The following is a 24,234-nucleotide window of genomic DNA, read 5'->3' on the forward strand; positions in this document are numbered from 1 at the left end:
CACCAAGAAAGCAAAAATCATTTCTCTCTCTCTCTCTCTCTCTCTCTCTCCCTCCCTCCCTCCCTCTCCCTCTCCCTCTCCTTCCCCCCCCTCAAATCATTGCTTCTTTTTTTCCCTCCCATCCCACCCCCCTCCTTGGGGTTTCTCTGAGCAGCTCCTGTCCTGGAACTCACTCTGTAATCCAGGATGGCCTTGAATTTACAGGGATTTACCTGTCTCTGCCTACCCAGTGCTAGTATTAAAGGCATGAGTCAACATCTCCATCTGCCATTTCCCTATTTAAAGACAGAGTTTCTCTACCTAGCCTGGAACTATGTACACCAGGCTGGCCACGAACTCAAGAGAAATTCACCTTCTTTTGACTATCAAATGCTCAGAAAACCATTTTTTTTTTAAAGTGATGGATATCAAACCCAGAGCCTTGCACATGCTAGGCAGATTCTACCAATGAGCTACAGGATTGCTTCAATTAAAGCAACTTATTATCTTCCTGCTTCGGGGCTTGTAGCTAAAGGATAAAACCCATGACTAAATGTCTGAGTCCGATGTCCACCAGCACAGCACAAACACAAATACTGTTAACGTCTATAAACAAGAGAATGAAACACCTATGCTCTATCTGCCCTGACCATCCAGAATTCTTCCCGGTTTTTAGATTAGAGTTTTTTTAATTTCACAGGCTTCTTTAACGAATCATCCTACCAGGTCTTATATGTATTTTGAGTTCTTGCAAATATTTCCTAACTCACCCAATTATTTAGTACCAAATCAAAAGCAATATTCATAAAGTATTATATAGATTTATCAAGCATGTTCTTTACCATTAGAAATTTAAGAAGCCAAACATAAGAGAAATGTACTGCACACAAAGCTATGAATTTTATAATCAATATTTCAACAGACTCCAGCAGAAAGCAAAGTGATTAATGCTATACTAGAACTAGAACTCAGAGACAGAGCTAAAGTCTAATATGCTTGGGGTGCGGTATTTGCTCATTAGTACTATAAAAACAAGAAAGCACACAAAGCCCTGTAGTAGTCAATGATTCTATAAGTCCTACTTCAAAGCAGCAGCCTAGGAGGAAAATATTCAAATCAGAAATTGGTAGCAAACCACTGTGCTATGTCAGCATATGTTAATCATCTGTCTAGAAAGAGGGAATCTCAACTGAGAAAATGTTCTCACCAGATTAGCCTGTGGGCAAATCTGTGAAGTATTTTCCTATGAGATAGTCCAGTTCCCTGTGGAAGGTGCTACTCCTGGCCTGGTGGTCCTGGATACTATAAGAAAGCAGCAACCAAGCTGCCAGGTGGTGGTGGCCCACACCTTTAACCTCAGTACTGGGGATGGGGGGTGTAATAGTAGGCAGATCCCTTTGAGTTCAAGGCCAGCCTGGTTGAGATAGTGAGCTCCAGGACAACCAGAGGTACAGAGAGACCCTGTCTCAAAAACCAACAAAAAAGGAAAAAAAAAAAAAAAAGAAAAGAAAGAAAAAGAGGGAGAGAAAGAAAAAGAAAGAGCAGGCTGAGGAAGCCAATAAGCAGCAATCCTCCACTTGAGTTCCTGCCCTAATGTCCCTGGATGATGAACTACTAATTTAAGATGATATAATCCCTTTCTTCCCCAAATTGCTTTTGGTCATGCTGTTTTATCACAGCAACAGAAACCCTAACTAAGACAACCACCAACAGAGAATTTGGAAAAAGACCAATGTTTGAGTTACTTAGTATTTTAAACCCATTTTCCTGATCATATTAAAACAAACAAACAATCAAAGAAAAGACTACAGAAGTAGTTTTGATTTTCTTGCTAAGGAAGGAGACGAGAATAAGAAAATGAAGGTTTCACCCATTAAGAGCTGGGGCTGTGGTGTATGGCTTTGATCCCAGCACTTGGGAGTGCAGAGGCAGGTGTGCGCCCCTCTGTGAGTTCAAAGCTGATTTGTTCTACATGGTGAGTTCCAGGACTGCCAGGGCTACACAGAAAAACCCTATCTCAAAAAAACAAAACAAAATACAACAGAAATGAAGAGTTAACTGATATTACACAGTATATCATACTTTCCAAGATAGGGTCTCTCTGTGTAGCTCTGGCTGTTCATGGAACTCGCTTCTGTAGACCAGGATGACTCAAACTCAGATCCAACTGCCTGTCTCCCGAGTGTTGGGATTAAGGTGTAACCACCTAGTTACACTATTAGTTCTTTTTTTTAAAGTTAAAAGTTTGGTTAAATTGTGAAGACTATAGCTGGGTGTAGCTCAGAGGAAAAGCACCTGCCTCATGTATGAGGCTCTGGGTTGAAACTGCAGTAACAAACACATACCCACTCAACATACAAACACCAACTTTATTTCCACTTTAAAAATTACTTTATGGGGCTGTGCAGCTGGCTCAGGTTAGGAGAGAGTTATGTTCTTCCAGAGGAACCAAGTTGGTTCCCTCACTGGGTAGTTCACAACCAACTGTAACTCCAGCTCCAGTGAACCCAGTACCCTCTTCTGGACTTCTCTGAGCATCTGTATACTCACATATGCACATGCCTTCAAACACAGATAAACCCTTATAAATTAATTAACTAATAACTTTAAAATAATCTTAGCCAGGCAGTGGTGGTGCATGTCTTTAATCCCAGCACTCGGGAGGCAGAGGCAGGTGGATCTCTGCGAGTTCAAGGACAGCCTGGTCTACAGAGCTAGTTCCAGGACAGTCAGAGCCACACAGAGAAACCTGGTGCCTTTGAAAGAAAAAAAAAATACATAGGTATTTTATGTGTCTACCAATTTTGAAAACAAATAGTTGAAAAAGGAAGAAAAGAAAAAACAAAACCAGCAAAGCTCCTACCTTGACAGCAGCTCCTCTGTCTTCAAAATGAACAAACGCATAATCTTTCAACTTCTTCACTCTCTCCAGTTTCCCAAATTCAGAAAATGACTTTTCTAATATTTCTTCAGTCACCGTAGTAGCCAAGTTTCTCACAAATAAAACTTTCACCTAACAGCAATAAATACACAAAATTGGCACTCCTAAATTTTAGATTAAACCTTAAAATACTACTTCTGTCTTCATGGCATAGGCTTTAGGCTTTTCAACGCTAAACCAGCAAGTCTAAAAGTACAGTCATAGAAAGTCTGAGAAACATTAAGAAATGATTTTTGCATTAGCTACCACTTTACTAAGGCTTTTAAAAAAGCAAGCAAGTTATACAAACTGTTGGCTCCTGCCTTCTCATCAGAACAATCATCACTGAGCAAAATCTTTTAGGCACCAACACATAATTATTACTAATTCGCAAATTTATCGTAATTTCTAAGTACCCCTCAAAACAAGTTTATCCATTTCACTCCTAAAACTGTTGATATTCATTTAAAAACTATACAAGAAAAGACTTACTTGTGCTGAGGAGAAAAAACAAAATCTAGAAACAAACTACAAAGCTTAAATCATTTAGAGTTACATTAATGGAGAAAATAAGAAAGTCCATATTACACAGCATATACCAAGATAAACAGATCAGAAGTGTAGAACAGTAATGTGGGAGGTATATATCAGAGGAAACCAAGAGAGGATTCTTTTATAAAGTATTGGTGTCAAGGAAGGGGGAAATAATACAATCTCAAAAATTAAGTTTTAAAAGTCACATGGTGTGGAGCAGCCTTTTATGACTTAAAATCTAGAACCCAAATGAAGGAATGATACTAACTACTGAGAACAGGGTTATACGGCAAAGTCATCATAAACAAAGTCAGAAGACAGATGATTAATATGGAAAAGAAATTTACAATTTACATCACAGAGAGGCATCAAAGCATCAGAAAAGAAAAAGCTTAACAAATGAACAGAAAAATAAGTAAAACTCATGACATGATAAAGAAATACATGTTAACTCCTCATATATTAAACATTCAAACACAAAGTTAGTAAAAGAAACAAACCACCTACAGCACTAAACAAAAATATGTCTGATCATATACTATTTTGTCAAGTATGAGGGACACCTGATACAGAAGAAAGCCTGGGACTATCTTAATATTTGCACTTACCCTTTAGACTATAATTTTCCCCTAAGTATCTATCCTACAATATATTTGCCCTATATCAACACACACAGTACATTCTTACTATACTTATAACAAGATCAGAAACAATCCAACGTCTATCTACAGCTGAGTATACTTTGGATATTAAAAAATAGGACACGCCTTGGGAGGCAGAGGCAGGCGGATCTCTGTGAGTTCCAGGCCAGCCTGGTCTAGAAGAGCTAGTTCCAGGAAAGTCTCCAAAATTACAGAGAAACCCTGTCTCAAGAAAAAAAAAAAAAAAAGACGGGCTGAAGAGATGGCGTAGTGGTTAAGAGCATTGCCTGCTCTTCCAAAGGTCCTGAGTTCAATTCCCAGCAACCACATGGTGGCTCACAACCATCTGTAATGAGGTCTGGTGCCCCCTTCTGGCTTGCAGACATACATGGAGACAGACTAGTGTATACATAATAAATAAATATTTTTTAAAAAAAGATACGCTATATGAGCTGATAAGAGTCAGGATCTACAGGTGCTAAGAGACATTCTTCCCCTACTCATCACATCTCTGAAGCAGAGCTATAACTTGCAACAGATGAATAACCACCATGCTAATTTAACTGGCAGCATCATGAAACTTTTTAGTGTTACACGTAATAATGCTGTATCTTCCCAGGGCTGATTGCACAGAATGGTGAATAAAGCAAATACAGATTAATAAACACAAAAGGCTGTCTACAGCCACTCATTTGAGAATTAAAGAAAATAACATATACTTTTATTTGCCTATACTTGTCTAAGTAAATGCTAAAAGAGTAATCTATCGATTATTAAAACTAGGTACCTTATAGGAATCATGATGGTAGGGGCGAACTTGTGTATTTTTTTCTGTGTAATTTTTTTTTATTCTTGAATTAGAAACTATCTAATTCATACAAAACAAAAAACTGAGCATACCCACTAAAACTGTTGCCTCAGATAAAGGGCTCTATGATTCAGAAAGATTTGAGCCCAGGCATAGTAGCACGTGCCTTAATCACAGCACTTGCAGGGTGGGGACAGTGCAGAGAGATGTGAGTTAATCTATGTTTGAGGCCAGCCTGGTCTACTTGAGTTCTAGGATAGCCAAGGCTATATAAAGAGACCCCTATCTAAACAAACAAAAAATCAACAGTCAAAAAACAACAAAAGATTTGGAAAGATTAGATTAATTCAAAGAGGAAAAAATTTTCATACTTTTTACCTCTCTACCTTTGCCTTTATATTTTCCATACTTTCAGACTGAGCTCTAGCCTCTAGACTAGACAGGCTTCCATTCCATTGGTTTATTCACCTTTTGAAAAGAAAAAAAAAAACCTACTCCTTGGACTTGGACTGAAGTGTAACTAACTTAGTGGCAGAGTGCTTGCCTCACACTTACGAAGCTACATGTATGAGGCTGTAGGTCTGATCTGCAGCACAAAAACAAGCTTGGAATTGCACTTAAAATCTGTTCGACAGCTCTTTTCCATCTTCCTCTCAGAGAGGCAGCTTCACTTTTGCCTCCGCTTCCGCCCCTGTCCCCCCTCTTCTCCCTCTTGTCCTCTCTCTCTCTTCTCTCCTCCTTCCCTCCCTCCCTCCCTCCCTCCCTCCCTCCCTCCCTCCCTCCCTCTCTCTCTCTCTCTCTCTCTCTCTCTCTCTCTCTCTCTCTCTCTCTCCCCACCTCCACCTTCCCCCTTCATAACCCCCTGAATAAATCTTCAACCTCACTCTGGAAAAAACAACAACAACAACAAAAAAAAAAAACTGTTCGACAGAGTTCTAGAGTATATTTCATTTGTATAGACAGCACTTGCTAAACACTGCAAAATATAGTTTAAATACTAAGTTAAACATATTCGGTAAGAAAAAGGGCACCTGTAAGAGTTACATTTAGGTTTTAGGTTTTAATTGACTATAAAAACTGACCCACCTTGCCAAAAAGGTTAAGTTGTGAGACTAGTGAGTAAAAGAGTAGAAGCTTTACCAAAACCCGTAAGCTTTAAGTTAGAAAGGAAGCAACATCTTGATTTGACTCAATTCCAAGTTAACAGATGCTTCCTTACCACTCTAAAGCCTTTTCATTTTTCATGAATTTTGGGAGGTTTCTTATGTTGAAGACAAAGTCTCAAAACTACCTATGTGGCCAACAACAATCTAAACTTCTTACCTTAATAGCTTTACCTACCCAGTATACTACTACCATACCCAGTTTTATTTGGTATTGGGGGTGGAGCCCAGGACTTCTAAACCCTATTTTGAACCAGAAAACAACAGTTGTAAGGTTAAAATCTCACCATTTTCTGGTGGCTGGTGGGGTCGGAGGGTTTATTTTGAACTTCCACTTGGAAGTTTAGCAGGATTCAGTGTAAAACAAAATTACTAGTTCTGTCTTGAGATCTCTGAGAAATCTTAGTATTCCCAATGCATAATACACCTTTTTTAGATATTTTTATTTTTAAAAAAACAGAAAAGGATATGCTTTGTGTGTATAGGTAGTCAAAGCTACAGTGTAGTTTAAGACATTTATCCAGCCCAAATAAAACACAAGTCATCCAAGGTTCAGTACTTAGCACAAAGCCACAATATACTAGAAGAAACAATGAAGACTGAAATTAAGCAAGAGAAAGGAAGGAAGGAAGGGAGGGAGGGAGGCATCTCTGGATCATCTCTGCTCAAACCCTAAACATTTTTTGCATACAAAGATACTATACCATACTAATATAGACCAGAGTCTACAAACTAGACAGAGGGGAACATCTGGAATAATTAGGGGGAAAAAAGCTCAAAACAAAAAAATTTCATTCATGAATATCCAAACACAAATTTATAGTCATTGATAAAGTTGTCCCCCAGAGGAAAGAGCCATAACTGAAATACACAAACTCACTGCAAGCAGCAGATGAATGCCCTTCAGTCCCAAGAGTCATCCAAAAATAATAGTCAGAACCAGGACCCCCAAGCAAAGATCTGACAATGAGGAAATTGAGACTGGCTCTTTGTAGGATCTGTCGAGTCTATTTTGCCACGATCAGATATCAACAAGCATGGCAATCTTTTGTCTTTTTTCATGGGGGGGGGGGGGGAGAAGACGATATATTAAAATAAATTAACTATAAATCTAAATAAGGCACAATTCACATTTATGTAACAAAAGTCAAAGCTTGAGTTGGTTCGTGCCTATGTGTCTATACTACCAGCACTCGAAGTCTGGGCAAGAGGACTGAATTAGAAGCTGACCTGGGAGGGGCTGGAGTGATAGCTCAGTGGTTAAGAGCACTGGCTGCTCTTCCAGAGGACCTGGCAGCTCATGGCTGACTGTGAGCCCAAATGCAGGGGATCTCTCTCTCTCTCTCTCTCTCTCTCTCTCTCTCTCTCTCTCTCTCTCACACACACACACACACACACACACACACACGCAAAATGTCAATGCACATTAAAAAAACAAAAGCTGACCTGGGCTACACAGTGAGTTCCAGGTCAGTCTGAACTAAATAGAAAAATTGTCCAAAAATGGAATAAAAAGAAAAAAAATACAACTTTTGGCCAATGTATTGCTGTTTTTCATGGTACTAACATTAAATAAATGCTCAGTGTATATGAAATACTTGTTTGAAGAAACTGGACTTCAGTTTTTTTGACATATCTGATCTCGAGGAAATTAACCAGAAGCTAAGACAGGCTTCTGTGTCAGACAGACTTTTTGCTTTTCTAAACAATTACAGTACAGAGCAATTTGTATTTACTTTCACATGCACAAAGTTTGAGCACTGACTATGAAACTAAAATGGTAACCTACTCCCAGCCCCAAGCAGCTGTATTTACCTTAGCCATGACTTCTGGATCTGGTTCTTCCACAGGGTCAGCCCATTCAACTGTAACTACATTTCCCCACACTTTTACTTTTCCACTCATCAGCCGGCGTCTGGCTTGTGCTGCTGACTTGTGATCCTCATATTCAAGGAAGCAGAACCCCCGATTCTTCTTTTTGTCATCGGGTTGATGATAGAGAATAACGTCCACCAAACCCTCTGTTAAACCAACAGCCAGATATATAAGCCAAAAGCATCCACCACACGTCTAGCGATTAGGCAGACCTAAATCCACTTGCCAATGAGCAAAAAAAAAAAAATAATTGAAGCCTCACAGTAGTAAACATTACATCAGCATTATTCGATGCAGGGTTCGGGACAATATTACGTATTCTCTATTAATTTTATAGTTCTCAAAGTAGAGCCAACTACTGTTAAGTTTTGCAATTAATGATAAAACATGACTTCATAATTTATAAAGGCATTATCAGGACCTCAAGACTCCAATTACTCACATAAATGCGAGAACTTTCAACAACTAATCAAGCAAAAAGCAAACAAAACATAAGAAACTTTCCTTGTACCCAACTAAATAGCTACTACTTTTATCATGAAAAAAGATGATCAGCAATTATCTGTGTCAAGTCCCTCTAAGCTTAGTCCTTTCCTTTGCTGTCTAGGTCATATGAGCTAGCCAAGTACTTTATACACCCTTATAAACAAATGCTTCAATTTTTTTCTAGCCTAGATTTCTCTGAGACCCAGGTGGATGAGCTGCTTAAAATGTCTTAGACAAATTTCACATGTCCAAAACAGCACACCTACACCTAAAATCTATTTTCCTTACCTAATAAATGATCATCCATTATCAGCTAAGTCCTCAAGTCAGTCAAAAAATAATACTCACCCCCTTTATTTCATCTCTACGGTCCAAATCCATCACATTTACTATTTCCCATCTCACTACTGTCCTGGCCCATGCTTCTCTCTAACATACTACTAATCCTGCTAAGCTCTAAGCCCTTATCCACAGTACAATAGAAAAAGCATTCTGTAAAGATGAAACATGTTATTCCATGCATAATACCTCCAAACACCTTTTCATTCTGTATGTAATAAAATTCCATGCATAAGACTTTCAAATACCTTTTTATTATTCATGCAATAAAATACAAACTTCTTACATGATCTAATAGAATCCTGCCTACTTTATCTAATATAATTGTGCTTTAAATTACCTTTAAACAAACATTAGGGGAGGAGGAGGGAAGGAGATGGAAATTTTTAAATATAAAAAAAAAATAAACCATGAGGAAAAAAAAAAACAAACATTAGCTTCTTATCAGTTACTTTAATAGAACAAGATATTTCTTGTGTTGTATGGAAGGAGAGAAGGTTAGCCTTCCCCTTGACAGGGACAGAAGAGGCCCTTGGGACGAACAACACATATACAGTTTTTTAAAAAAAGTTATTTCTTGACTGAGACACTTGATACACATTACTCTTTTGGAATGTACTCTCTTCTTTGTAAGCAGTATAATTGAGTTTTCAGGTTTGACTGAAATAACATCTTATCAGAAATGCTAACCATGGAAACAGATATTAGATATTTTGTAGTTAAATACTCTGTATTTTCCCTTTTATAGTATTTTCCTACAATCTGGAAATATTTCTCTTTAATTTTTTGGTCTTAAGTTTTTTCCCAGATGTAGGCCCTATAAAGGCAAAGAATAGCAAAGAACAGCTTTCTTATCCACCACTGTATCCCAATGTTTAGCAGGTAATAAGTACATACTGGAGAAATATGGAGAAGGACGTGAACAGAAAGGAACTGCTATATAAATAGTCAATAAAGCAATTGACCAACACAAAATGAGCACTGGAAATCAAGGCTTCAGAGTGAGCGGAATGTCTGAAGATCCAGCTCTATTCTGGATAACTGAAGTCTGGCCTTAGATTGATCATCTATATAGATTTTAAAAGTACTATGAGCAAATCAATTTAGGACAGAAGAGGGAGAATTAGGCAACCTTCAGGTTAAAGAAAGGGTGAAACCAGAGTATTGACAGGTTCAAGTAAAGGAAAAAGACAGAAAGACAGTATGACTGGGTGACAAAAATATAAAGGAATATAGTTTTTATAAGAGGAGACCATGAGGGCTGGAGCGATGGCTCAGAGGTTAAGAGTACTGACTACCCTTCCAAAGGTCCTGAGTTCAATTCCCAGCAACCACATGGTGGCTCACAACCATCTGTAATGAGATCTGGTACCCTCTTTTGGCCTGCAGGCATACATGGAGGCTGAACACTGCGTACATAATAAATAAATAAATAAACAAACAAACAAATAAATAAATAAAAAGAGGAGACCATGAACTTAAAATAGTGTTTTCAAATCATGATCTAATATTATTTCTTCCTTTCTTTCTCTCATGTGTGGAAGAGAGAGGATGGGGAGAGAGAAGAGAGAGAAACAGAGCATGCCTGAGGGCATACCAGCAGATGCTCCTATGCCAGGATGCATCTGTGGAAGTCAAGAACAACTGTCATGAGTGGGTTCTCTCCTGTCAAGTTTGTATAATCTGGAGACTGAATTCAAACCGTAAGGCCAGTAGCAAGCACACCTTTACCAGATGAGCCATCTCACTGGTCCATCAACATTTAAAAGGTGGAATACAGACCAGGCATGGTGGCACACTTCTTTAATTCCACCATTCCAGGGGCAGAGGAAGAGATAGAGGCAGGTAAATCTCTGTAAATTCGAGGCCACCCATGTCTACATAGCAAACTCCATGCCTGCTAAGGCTAGAGACTAGCTCAAAAATATAGATAGATGATTAGATAGATAGATAGATAGATAGATAGATAGATAGATAGATAGATAGATAGATAGATAGATGATAGACATATATATATATATATATATATATATATATATATAGAGAGAGAGAGAGAGAGAGAGAGAGAGATAGGGCTCAGTAGGTCTGAGTGCTTGCTGTGAAAGCAAGAGGACCTGAGTTCAAAACCCCAACACCCACAGAACAAGTGAAATGGAATAGAAAATAAGATGAATCTTTTGTAATGAATCAAAATACAGTTTTACTCAATTCTTTCAGAATATAAAGTCTTCGGTTTTGTTTCTAAGGTAGGGTTTCATATATCCCAGACTATCCTTGAGTTAGTTCTGCTGACAAACTCCTAGCGTCCAAGTTCGAGGAATACAAGCATGAACCCCTATGCATGACTGGTTATTTTTATTTAATTATGTGGATTTGTGATATAAAATGTACTTCTCAACCAACTGCATGAATTGGAATCTTTTAAAAATTAAAAATAGATAGGTCAACAGGAAGAAATGAGAAGTCTCTTCTCCCTAATCCTACAACTACTGGAGGAAAAAGCTTTAACTTGAGGACTAGAGATTAAAGGCTATGCCAAAAACCAAGGTTTGACAGAGACAAAGTGAAAAGGAAATTAGATGAAATCATGAATACTTAAGACACATGTTTAGTCCAACCATTATTAAAGCAGAAAGGAAGCAATTCAGATATAAGAGTCTTTCTTAGTTTACAGTATTATCTCCTTTGAGGGCAACATTTTATTTATAAGTAATACAAGAGATTCTCACAAACCAACTTCTATATTCATTTTTGTTTTACCTGTGACTTTACTGAACTCTTCCAGAATGTTTTCTTTAGTCTTATTCTTTGGAATGGATCCAACAAAAAGTCTGTTGTTTGCCACAGAAATGCACACTCCCAAATGTTTACCAGGGCGAATCTCATAGCTGTCACACTGCAAAGAAGAAAAGAACCAGAGACCCCAAACCACCCCCAACTGAGGACAACTGATATTAATCTAAAGAGCCCCACAACTTAAGGTCAAATACTGACCAAGCTCCCTAAAGCTTGCAGAGATATGAATGTGTATTTTAAATTTGTTACAAACTCCAGTTATAGCTTGGTTTTGTAACCTTTACTATTCATCCATATAAAAAGGGCAAGGATATTCATTTTAACATTGAATATTTTTCTTTGGGAAGGGGCTGAGACAGGGTTTCTCTATGTAGCCCTGGAAATCACTCTGTAGACCTAGCTGCCTCTCTCTACCTCCCAAGTGCTGGGATCAAAGGCATGTACCACCACTAGACTGGCTACATATTTCAATTTTCCAGAGAATCTCAGAAGGAATACCTAAAACTATTCAGAGTCCTTGAGGGTAAAATTAGAATCAGATAAGCAACAGTCAAAGCAATAATATGTAAAAAGGAACAATTAGGTTTATTCAATGCTTAAAAAAACCCTTGAGTTTCACACTGTATACAAACCTCAATTCTAAATAAAGTTGTAAACTACCAAAATACTTTCAAAACTTTATGAATAAAAAAATGTTTTATTTAAACTCACTATAGTGATGGATTCTTAAATTTTAGTTTCTTATGTTTTAACATTACTTACCATTCATTAGTTTACTAAAAAAGATGATTTAAAAGTCACCCATATACTACCAAAAATGATAAAATAATGCCTTGAAATTTTCTTAATATCAAATAAACAAATTTAAAGAGAAAAATCTACCAGAAAAATTAAAACCTGGGTCAATCCAGGAAAGAACGAATTCAGACCTCACTAATGAAACCAAAGCATTTAGTGGATAGGATACAGCTGTGCTAAAAGGGCAAGAACTGCTCTAGCGTATAGCATACACCCTCAGATGTCTGGAACACGGACACTATTACTTTAACACACTGAGAGAATCACCTTCATACAGTAAGAATACAAGCCACCTGCAAAACTAACTGCTGCTTTAACAAGCACAATATGGGAACAAGTCCTGGATAAAAAGAAAACTGTAAAGGGCTATTACACAGCAAGAGGACAGACTTAGAATACAATCTTTTTAATGATATAGCGGGATTGTGACACAAATAAAACAGATTCACACTATTTCCTAAACCAAGTACTAAAAAAGTCACTGTCATCTAGTTATGTTCTGCAGAACATCTTAGCCTCCATTATACTTGGCACCAAGCCAAGTCTGACAGCAAGAACTGACATTTTTATCTAAAAGAAAAATCTGAATTAGGTTTATACTAAATAAAAAAAAACTGCTGAGTTTTTTTTTATTGCTAAGTCAACTAACCAATCTGTTAGTTAATTTAGAATTATAATCAGGAAAAATAAAGCAAAGATTACATACCAACTCAGTCAATATAAAGATAATTAAAAGCAGAAACTAAAGAAAAATGAAACCATGTTAACTGCATGTTTGTGAACTGAATTTTATTTTCTCAGATAGTAAGGACTTGGACAGTGGGTTTTGATCACATACCAGCTTAACTGCTTCCTGGGCAGCTTCCTTCCCACAGAAGGTGATAAATGCATATCCTCTGTTCTGACCAGATAGTGGATCCATCATGAGGCGTAGATCCCAGATAGGACCAGCCTTCTCAAAAAGGGGTACCAACTCATCCTCATATAAGTCTCTTGGGATTTTACCTACGAAGACCTGAAATAAAACTTCCTTGTTAGAACCCAACATAAGTATTTCATTTAGAGGCAGAGGCAGAATTTCTGTCTCTTGCTAGGGGATAAAAGCTAAAGTATTTAAGGTAGGATAAGGATAATTTGAATCTGGCAGTCAGCTTAGAGTAAATATAAACTTTTACTATAACCTTGAAGTCAGGTAGGTGTATTGGAACACCCCTTTAATCCCAGCACCCGAGAGGCAGAGGCAGGTGGATCTTTGTGAATTAGAGGCCAGCCTGGTCTACAAAGCAAGTTCCAGAACACCCAGAGCTGTTATACAGAATAACCTTTGTCTTGAAAAACGAAAACAATAATTAAATAAAACACAAAAAAGCCTTAAGGTTATCAACAGAAGTTAAATCTATAAATAAAATGAAAACTGACAGTTGCAAAAATCTGCACTAATAACTTCAAAGATCTCTGTGAATTACAGGCCAGCTTGGTCTATACAGTTTGATACTGTTTAGAAGAAAGAATAAAGAAAAAGCTAGTCTGTGCCTACATAGAAATACAACATTCATTTTGTTTGTTTTTTGAAACAATGTTGTAACAGCCCAGGCTGTCCTGGAACTCCCTCTACAGACCAGGCTGGCCTTGAACTCACAGCGATCCAACTACCTCTAATTCCCATGCGCTGGGATTAAAGGCAACCGCCATCCCCACTAACACTCATCATTTCCATAAATAATAATTTAATACAAAATTGACCAGGCTTTCGTTGAGTTTTATCAATACTAAAATTGTCATTATTTAAAAAGCAACCTTAATAGTTTCCAAAAAAATTGTCTTTGGTCTATTCCTTTATAAGGCAAATTATCTGAAAATGAGGCATCATTATGTTGTCCAGGCCAGGCCCCAACTCTTGTGCTTAAATAACCCTCTTCCTTCAGCCACCTTCCTAAATATCTACCCTGTTTGGCAAGCTCACTTAATTGTAAGGTAAGGAAAAAATTCCTTTTTTACCATTTAAAGAAGTCATGTTATTTCTTTAATTATAAACAAAGAAAAAATAAAATTACAAAGCTAAGTTATAAAATAACAAAAACATTAAAGTAAAAATAAGTTAGCATTTACACCAAAAATTTGAAGTTTCTCCAACATCAACATTGAAACAATTTTTTTGTTGTCTTTTTTTTTTTTTCAAAACAGGTTTCTCTGTGTAGCCCTGACTGTCCTGGAACTCTCTCTGTAGGCCAGGATGGTTTCCAACTCAGAGATCCACCTGCCTCTGCCTCTTGGGTATTAAAGATGTGCTTGGCATGCCCAGGTCAAAAACTATTTTTTGATGTAACATTTGTAAGCCACAAATATGAAACACTTGCTATCTACAAACTCCTCTACAGCAATATTTTAAATTCTGAACAGTGACCAAAGCATAAATAACTAATAAAGAAACAAGAGTACTCAGAAAGGGGCTGGAGAGATGGCTCAGTGGTTAAGAGCATTGCCTGCTCTTCCAAAGGTCCTGAGTTCAATTCCCAGCAACCACATGGTGGCTCACAACCATCTGTAATGACGTCTGGTGCCCTCTTCTGGCACACAGGCATACACGCAGACAGAATATTGTATATATAATATTTAAAAAAAAAAAGAGTACTCAGAAAGATGTGGAAAATATCACTGGGACTGGGTAGATAGCTCAATGATAGTGTCTCCTTCGAACAAGACAGGTCCTTGGTTCAATCCCTAGCACTGCAAGTAAGAAAGCAAAAAAATTAATATTAATGGTCATGCCTAGTGGCACATCCTTTATTCTTGCCTAACATTTAATCACTGCCCAGAGAGACCCTGTCTCTAAAAAAAAAAAAAAAAGGAAGGAAGGAAAAAAGAGCAGCCTAAAGGCTATTGCTGTCAATTTCAGTGAAGGGTGGTAGAAAGTCAGACAATAATGTCAAATTAAGTTAAACCATGCCTAGAAGTTTAAATTTTTTTCTAGGTGTGTTGGGCAGAAAAAGAATGTGACTTACATTCTAAGGGAAGCATACTGATAACTGGATAGAAAATTAAATGTATGAACAAGCTCACTCAGGGTTAACAGGACAATCCTGGCAAGCTACAACTGATGCTTAATCTTGTAATGGGTGACTGATTCGAATCTATACTTTTAGTTACTTAGAACAAGTAGTCTAATTAGTGAGCCAATTTCCTCATCTTGCAACCACACATGCAAGGTTCAACTTCTATGATACAGAAAATCCATATTCTTTTTCTAAATAAGCTCTTATATGCTCACTATGTAGCTAAGGATGATCTAGAATTCTTGATTCTTCTGCCTCCATCTCCAAAGTGTTGAGATCATATGCCTGTGCCGTTGTATCTGCCAACTACAAATTCCTTTTCTGTTATATATGTATGAGTGTTTTGTCCACATATATATCTGCTACCCAAAAAGCCCAGGAAAAGGCATTTGATTCACTAGAACTGGAGTTACAATGAGCTTCCATGTCAGTGGTGGGAGTCAAGTCTGGGTCCTCTACAAGATCAGTTTTTATTGAGAGTTATCTCTCTAATTCCTCTCTCCTCAGCCTGGCGCTCCCTCTGTAGATCAGGCTGACCTCAAACTCGAGAGAAAAAAAAAAGCCTGCCTCTCGAGTACTGGGATTAAAGGTGTGCATCATGCAGCCTTCTTCCTCTTTTTTAAGGCAGGATCTCATGTATATCAGGGACTGGTCCTCAACTCAATATGCAGAATAAGACGGCTTTGAACTTTTGATCCTTCTTTCTTTATCCTGGTGCTGCAATTACAAGCATGCACCACCATGTTCGCTTTATGCACTACTGTGCATTAAACACAAGGTCCCATGCACACAGCCAAGCACTGCACCAACTGAGAGTTACATTCTCAGCCTATAATCCATTTGAAGGAAGAGAGGATACTAGGAATTACCTAGAGCCTCACACATACTAGCCAAGTACCCTATAAGAACTGTATATCTCTAACCCATGCTTAGAGCATTTTCTTTTTTATATAATTTAACTTTAGTTACCTGCATTGATGCCAGGGTGTCAGATCCCCTAGAACTAGTTACAGACAGTTGTGAGCTGTTGTGTGGGTGCTGAAATTTGAACCTGGGTCCTCTGGAAGAAGTCACTGCTATTAACCACCGAGCCATTTCTCTAGCCCTTAGAGCATTTTAATGGGATTATTTATATTTGTGAATTTCTAAAATTATATTGATATAGGTTAGAAGTATAGCAAAAAGTAGGGAATGTGGTCTAGTTAACATACACAGAAAATGGAGGTCACTGCATCAGAGGAGGGAGGTTCTAGAAAGTGAAAGCAAGTTTTGCTGTATCTTTCAATTATTATAATGAAATGATGTTTAATAATATTCTGAAAATATATACAGCACTGCTACATCAGGTATTTATTTACATTACTTTAACATTTGTGCCATTATTTTTAGAACCATATAAGTTTGTTTCACTAAGCTAAACTAAAATGAAAATGCATTATTTCAAAAGAAATAATTTAGTAGTTGGTTAATAAATCAGACTACAAAAAAGGGTAAGAAAAGCAAGCAATTTACACTCTACTAGTAAAAGTTCAACTTGTGCTGGGCATGAGCCAATTCCCCAGTTCGAAGTTTACTACTGCAAAAACATTTTCTCTCCATTCATAATGTAAGGCTTTCAAAGTCATATATTTAAAAGTCTCTTAAACCTACAAGCTCTGTAAAAACTTCATTAAGAAAAAAATCAAGAATGCCCCACCATTTCTTTTGAATCTTTCTAAAAAAACAACCAACTAATACCATGGCTATGGGCTGGGACCCTTTCACAGGGGTCGCATATCAGATATCCTGAAGATCAGATATTTACATTATGACTAAAGTCTTGATCCTCTGACCTGACCTCCCAAATATTCACCTTGGGATTAGTCATGTGCCATGATAACCTACACTAATATTTGTTTCTGTTTTCTTACAGCCATCATTAAAATTTCTTTGGTTTTAACTGAGGTCAGTGCCTCAGAATGGTGCAATATTAAAATTGAACTCATTAGATAACACTTTCTATAAGCTACTTCCAGAGGTATGTACTCATTAAAAAACTGTTAAGCATTATCCTGAGAATGAGAAATGTACAAGAATGATGGATATTTCTGCTGAAGTTAAAGGGCATATAGTACTCCTGAAGAGGACCCAAGTTCAATTCCAAGAACCAACTGCCTATAACTCCAGATCCTGGGGGTGTCTAATACCTAGGACCTCTACAAACTGACACACACAGGTAGTACACATAGACATAGGAAGAAACAAAAAAGGTGCTAGGCATGCCTTGAATCTCAGCACTCAGGAAGAGAAGGCAGATGAATCTCTCTGTGTTCAAGGCCAGCCTGGACTAAAGAGACCTAGGGGTCTCTGCCTCCCACTCTGTATTGAGGTATGGACATTTGTCAGCAAGCCCAGCTTTGAGACTAATGCTGGCCTCAAGCACATTACCCACTGAGAGACCCTGACTCAAAAAATGTGGAAAGCAGAACTAGAGATGGCTCAGCGGTTAACATTGGCTGTTCTTCCAGAGGACCCAGGTTTAATTCCCAGCATCTACATGGCAGCTCACAACTGTCTGGAACCCTAGCCCAAAGAGATTCAACACCATCACACATACAAAACACCAGTGCACATAAAATAAAAATAATTTCCAGCACCCACATGGCAGCTCATAGCTGTCTATAACTCCGATGCCCTCATGCACACATACATGCAAGCAAAACACCAATGCACTAAAAATAAAATCAAAAAATAAAAAAATAAAAATTAGAGAGTCAGTGAGATAACTCAGTCCAACAACCTGAGTTCAATCTCTGGAATTCACATAAAGGTAAGAAAGAACCAACTCCACGTAGTTGTCCTCTGACCACAAGCACACTATGAAATGCAAGCCATGGCACCCAAGCCTCCCCAACAGCACATATACAAACAAAATTTTTAAAATGTAGAGGCCAAACAGATGGCTCAATAGTTACAAGCACTTGGTGTTCTTGCAAAGAACCCAAGTTCAATTCCTGGCCCCTACAACAGAAGCTCACAACACTTTGCACCTCCAGTTCTAAGAACTGATGCCTCTACACACATGTAAGCACTCTCATATACACATTAAACACATCTTTTTTTAAATATATGGTGGGAAGCAACTGAGAAAGCACCTAGCCTCAACCTCTGGCCTCAACAAGCACACTGAATGGTATAACACTAAGGACTACTTTCAAACTGTGCTGCCTGCCCTCTTGGAGGTGTTTTAGGAAACCTTAAAAACGAGGAAAATAAGAACCAGTTGATTCCATTTTTAGTCCAGTCATCTTGTAGATATGTTTATAAGAAAAAAAAACTGTTTTTGTTTTCCTAGACAGGGTTTCTCTATGGAGCTTTGGAGCCTGTCCTAGAACTCACTCTGTAGACCAGGCTGGCCTCGGACTCAAGAGATCCGCCTGCCTCTTCCTCCTGAGTATTGGGATTTAAGGCATGCGCCAGCACTGCTTGGCTTTAGTTTATTTCAGCAAGAAAAGAAAATTCAAATGCTAAGAACAAACTCTTAAGCCACAAACGCTGATGCAGTCTCAGCCACACAACAAATGTGAACACAGCCTGAGGTACGAGACCCTTGCTTCAAACAAAGAAGCAAAGGAATATTAAAACTAACAGGGAGCCGGGCGGTGGTGGCGCACACCTTTAATCCCAGCACTCGGGAGGCAGAGGCAGGCGGAATTCTGAGTTCGAGGCCAGCCTGGTCTACAAGAGCTAGTTCCAGGACAGGCTCTAGAAACTACAGGGAAACCCTGTCTCGAAAAAAACAAAAACAAACAAACAAAAAAAAAACTAACAGGGAAAAAATACTAAGAGTTCAAAATAAGTGGGCCACAACCTCTCTCTTTGTGATGTTAGGACAGAACCTAAAGCCTTGAACATATAAAGTAAGGACTCTAACACTGACTATTATCTCCTCCCTCCCTCCATTTTTTTTTTGTTTTTGTTTTTGTTTTTCGAAGCAGATCTACGTAGCCCTGGCTGGCCTCAAAACCCAAAGTGAGGGGGCTGGAGAAATGGCTCAGTGGTTAAGAGCATTGCCTGCTCTTCCAAAGGTCCTGAGTTCAATTCCCAGCAACCACATGGTGGCTCACAACCATCTGTAATGACGTCTGGTGCCCTCTTCTGGCCTAGTTATCCCAGTTATCCTGAAACTCACTATGTAAACCAGGCTGGCCTCAAACTCAGAGATCCATCAACCTGCCTCTGCCTCCCAATTGCTGGGGTCAAAGGTGTGTACTACTGTGCCTAGCCCCCATTCTTCACCTTTTGCTAGTTCTTTCTTTTGTTCTTTCTTTTCTCCCCCCCTCCCCCTCCATCCCTCCCTCCCTCTCTGTTTCTCCCTTCCTCCCTCTCTGTTTCTCCCTCCCTCCCTCTCTCTTTCTCCCTCCCTGCCCCCCCCCCTTGGTTTTTCGAGACAGGGTTTCTCTGGAGCCTGTCCTGGCACTCGTTCTGTAGACCAGGCTGGCCTCGAACTCACAGAGATCCCCTTGCCTCTGCCTCTTAAATGCAGGCGCCACCATCACCTGCCTACAAATGCTGAGATTAAAGGTGTACAACACCACCACCTGGTTTGTTTATGTACTTTTAAAACAATGTCGAAATGTGGTTTAGTTGGGCCTGGTGGCTCAAGTCTGTAATCCAAGCTGCTTGAGAATTAGAGACAGGAGAGCCTCAAGTTCCAGGCCTGTTTGGGCAGTTGGCAAAACCATATCTCAAAATAGAAGGAAAAAAAGGGTTAGAGCTGGTGTGGTTAGCAATGCAATTTACATTTGTAATCCCAGCTCTTGAGGCAAGTGGCTCACTTTGGGTTTTTTTTATTTATTTATTTATTATGCATACAATATCCTGTCTGTGTGTATGAGGCCCTGTCTCAAAATAGAGAGAGAGATGAAGGGTAGGGGGTGGTGAGAAGCTCAGTAGGTAGAGGCACTTGCTGCAAAAACTGACAACCTGAATTCCATTCCTAGGACCCACATGGTAGAAGAAATAACTCCCACAAGTTGTTCTAATATCTCCACATGTGTACTATGACATGTGCATACATAAATGTAATCAAAATTATTTATTAAAAAGTGAAGGATGGGGCCAGGCAGTGGCTGCTCATGCCTTTAAACCCAAAACTAGGGAGGCAGAGAATCTGAGTAAGATGCTAGCCTGATCTACAAAGCAAATTCCAGAACAGCCAGGACTGCTTAGAAAAACGTCCTGAAACCACACACCCCCCAAAAAATGGTAAAGGATGAAAAGAAGCTATTAATGACAGGTCAAAAGAGAAAAAAGAACAAAATATTACTTATTTGTATCCTATGTTTCATTGGTGATTCATGTTTCTGTAAAGAACCTACATGGTTCAGAGTCCCAATTCCAACCCTACTGATAATCACATAATTTTTTCTTTTATTATATTTATATTGGGGATAAGAGTACACACCAAGACACACATGTTAATGTCAGAAGACAACTTTCAGGAGTTGGTTCTCTCTTTCCATCTTGTGTCCTGGGGATTAGGTATGGCAATTAGCATCTTAACCCACTGAGTCTTCTTACAAGCCACATTCTATGATTTTAAAACAGCCACAAACTAATAATACATAGATGGTTCTAGTGTTTCTAAACTGAAAAATGCTTAGAATCCCTTTTAATAGTAAACATTAAGAAACAGAATATTAACTATTGTAACATGATAACGAATGTCAAAGAACAAAAGGCAATGACCATACACAGACCTTAAAATTGATACTGTGAGCCAGGCGGTGGTGGCGCACGCCTTTAATCCCAGCACTCGGGAGGCAGAGGCAGGTGGATCTCTGTGAGTTCAAGACCAGCCTGGTGTACAGAGTGAGTTTCAGGACAGACTCCAAAGCTACACAAAGAAACCTTGTCTCGAAAACCTGAAAAAAAAAAAAAAACCAAACAAACAAACAAATAAATAAATGATACTGTGGCAGTGAAATGGCTCAGCCAGTAAAGGTACTTCCTACATAAGCCTAGTGACCTAAATCCAATCCTTAAACCCACATCAGGGTAGAAAGAACCAACTCTACAAACTGTCCTCTAATCTCCACACATACATCTACACATCAAACACACACACTTTTTTTTCTTTAAAGTAATGCTAACTACAGTCATCTTTGCTTATCCATTTACAAACAAAAAAATTATCTTTGCTTTAAGTCATCAAAGTTTTAGCTTTTGGGGCTGAAGAGATGGCTCAGAGGTTAAGAGCATTGCCTGTTCTTCCAAAGGTCCTGAGTTCAATTCCCAGCAACCACATTGTGGCTCACAACCTTCTGTAATGAGGTGGTCTCTTCTGGCCGGCAGGCATACACACAGAGAAACTATTGTATACATAATAAATTATATATATATATGTATAATATGTATATATACATATATATATTAGCTTTTATGACCATTCAATTTATAATAGTCTAAAGATGTCACTCTCTCCTTAAAAATTCTCCATATGGGAGGCCGAGTAAATTTTTAATTTCTTATGTCTCTAACAGACAACCTAACACTTAACTCTAATGTCTAACAATGATACTCCCCAAATAATGAGCAGACACCGGGACTATCTAAGTTACCCTTATCCTCCTCACCTCTATCATGTTATTTAAGAGACTTCTACAAGCAAGAGAATGTAGCACATGGCTGTAATCCCAGCCCCTGAGAGGCTAGACAGCAAGTTCAAGTCCAGCAAATACCTCAGAGAGTTAAGTCACTTGTTAAACAAGCCTGATGATCTGAGTTCAGTCCCCAGAATTGACAGAAGGAACGGGCTCCCAAAAGCAGTTCTCTGACTTCCATCCTTCACACAACTATACTCTCACACTCATATCCTACATCATACCCACACCCCAATGAGATTCTATCACACACACACACACACACACACACACACAAACTTTCATCAAATACTGTATGCACTGTGTTCCTGACTCTATGCTAAATACTAAAAATAGACAAATGGAGACATCAAATCCAAAAAAGTCCCTGCTATAACAGGTTATTTTATCGCCTAGTTTCTCCATTTAAAAGATCAGAGAATGCTACAATAAAAGGCATATGGGGAAATAGGGCTATAGGATGTAGAAGGAACCTAATGAGTAGGGTACTTGTCTATCGAGCACACAAGAACTCTGGGTTAGATGCTCAGCATTACATAAACCTGTGTGCAGTAAACTTGTCACCCCAGAACTCCAGCAGTATGAGCAAGAAACTTTCACAAAAGTCAAGAGTTACTATTTAGCTGAGCAGTGGTGGTGCACGCTTTAATCCCAGCACTCAGGAGGCAAAGGAAGGCGGATCTCTGTGAGTTCGAGGCCAGCCAAAGAGAAACCCCGTCTCAGAAAAAAATAAGAGAAAAAAAATACCATTTCAAATAAAAGGTCTGAGTCAAGGGCATAACACAATAATAGAACACTTGTTCAGAATGCATGAGGCCCCAAACTCAAATTCTTAGCACACCCACCCCCCAAAAAAATAAGGCAAAAAAACAAACAAACACGAAAAACCGCAGGGAGAGGGAGAGAGGGAAATAGGTAGGTAGGTAGATAGGTAGGTAGATAGGTAGGTAGGTAAATCGAGAGACAACTAGATAACGGCTTCTCCCTTTAGCAGTAGCTCCAATTCTGTATTTCTTTTTGCACTTTAATCCCAGCACTAAGGAGGTGGACTGATCTTTGTTAGCTCAAGGACAGCATAGTCTACAAAGCAAGTTCCAGGACAGTCAGAACTATTACACAGAGGAAACCCTATCTCAAAAAAACAAAAACAAAAAAAGTATTGAGATATCTACACCAAGATTATCCTTGCAACAAACAGGCAGTGGTGGCGCATGCTTTTACTCCCAGCACTCTGGTGGCAGAGGCAGGTGGATCTCTGTAAGTTCGAAGCCAGCCTGGTCTACAGAGTGAGTTCCAGGACAGCCAGGGCTACACAGAGAAACCCTGTCTCAAAAAACCAAAAAGGAAAAAAAATTAACCTTTGTAACAATGGCACAAAGTGTATATAGATAGCACCAAATATAACTTTGGAAAGAATAAAGTACTTTACCCCCATCATACACTACATAATACAGTTAATGCACTGGAAAGAATTTTGGCAAAAGGGTAAGACATACCTCTGTTCCAATTCCAGGTTGCACACCTGAGTACACACTGTCTGGTGGAGGACCACCATACTTCCTTTGTCCTGTGGTTACATCCAGAGTATAACCAGTCCTCTCAAGCAAGGCCTAAACATAATTAATTACACATCTGTTATACTTGAAAATATAAACACACACAAATCAGTATAATAATCTTTTTGAAGTTACTATAGCATCTTATTAAATGTATTTTATGGGGGTTGGAGAGATGACTCAGTGGGTTAAGAGCACTGGCAGTTCTTCCAGAGGACCTGGGTTCAATTCCCAGAACCCACATGGCAGCTCACAACTCCAGGGGATCTGATACCTTCATACCAATGCACATAAAATAAAGTTAAATAAATTTTTTAAAATGTATTTTATGGTGAGATTAAAAGGAGGCACCTGAAAATATAACTCAGTTAATAAAGGTATTTATCTAGCTAGCTTGAAGCCCTAGGATCTATCCCCAGCATCACATAAAAACCTGCGATGAGGCCTATAGTGATGCATGCCTTTAATCCAAGCACTCAGGACTGTCAGAGCTAAACAGAGATACTATGTCTCAAATAAAAGCAAAAAGCAAGCACAGATTAGCAATTAAAAGAGTTTACTGGTCTTGCAGAGGATCACAGATTAGTTCCCAGCAATCTTGTGAACTATCTCATAATAAACTAACTGTAACTTAGGTTCAGG

At 38.6% G+C, this 24,234-nt stretch overlaps 1 protein-coding gene and 1 pseudogene across 3 annotated transcripts in view; one reads left to right on the plus strand and one right to left on the minus strand.

Annotated features, from left to right (window-relative positions):
• The window catches only part of Hnrnpr (heterogeneous nuclear ribonucleoprotein R), a 35,885-nt gene that overhangs the window by 2,754 nt on the left and 8,897 nt on the right, over window positions 1–24,234 (minus strand). For all 3 annotated transcript variants that reach the window (XM_038333189.2, XM_038333191.2, XM_038333190.2), the window contains 5 exons: window positions 23,533–23,646; window positions 13,178–13,354; window positions 11,506–11,641; window positions 7,861–8,066; window positions 2,843–2,992 (listed from right to left, as the gene is read on the minus strand). In XM_038333189.2, coding sequence (XP_038189117.1) covers window positions 2,843–2,992; window positions 7,861–8,066; window positions 11,506–11,641; window positions 13,178–13,354; window positions 23,533–23,646 — 783 coding nt within the window. The remainder of the gene's footprint in view (window positions 1–2,842; window positions 2,993–7,860; window positions 8,067–11,505; window positions 11,642–13,177; window positions 13,355–23,532; window positions 23,647–24,234) is intronic.
• Window positions 9,221–9,307, plus strand: LOC119818169 (annotated as a pseudogene).

This window comes from Arvicola amphibius, chromosome 6 (assembly GCF_903992535.2).
Source record: "Arvicola amphibius chromosome 6, mArvAmp1.2, whole genome shotgun sequence".
Taxonomy (NCBI): domain Eukaryota; kingdom Metazoa; phylum Chordata; class Mammalia; order Rodentia; family Cricetidae; genus Arvicola; species Arvicola amphibius.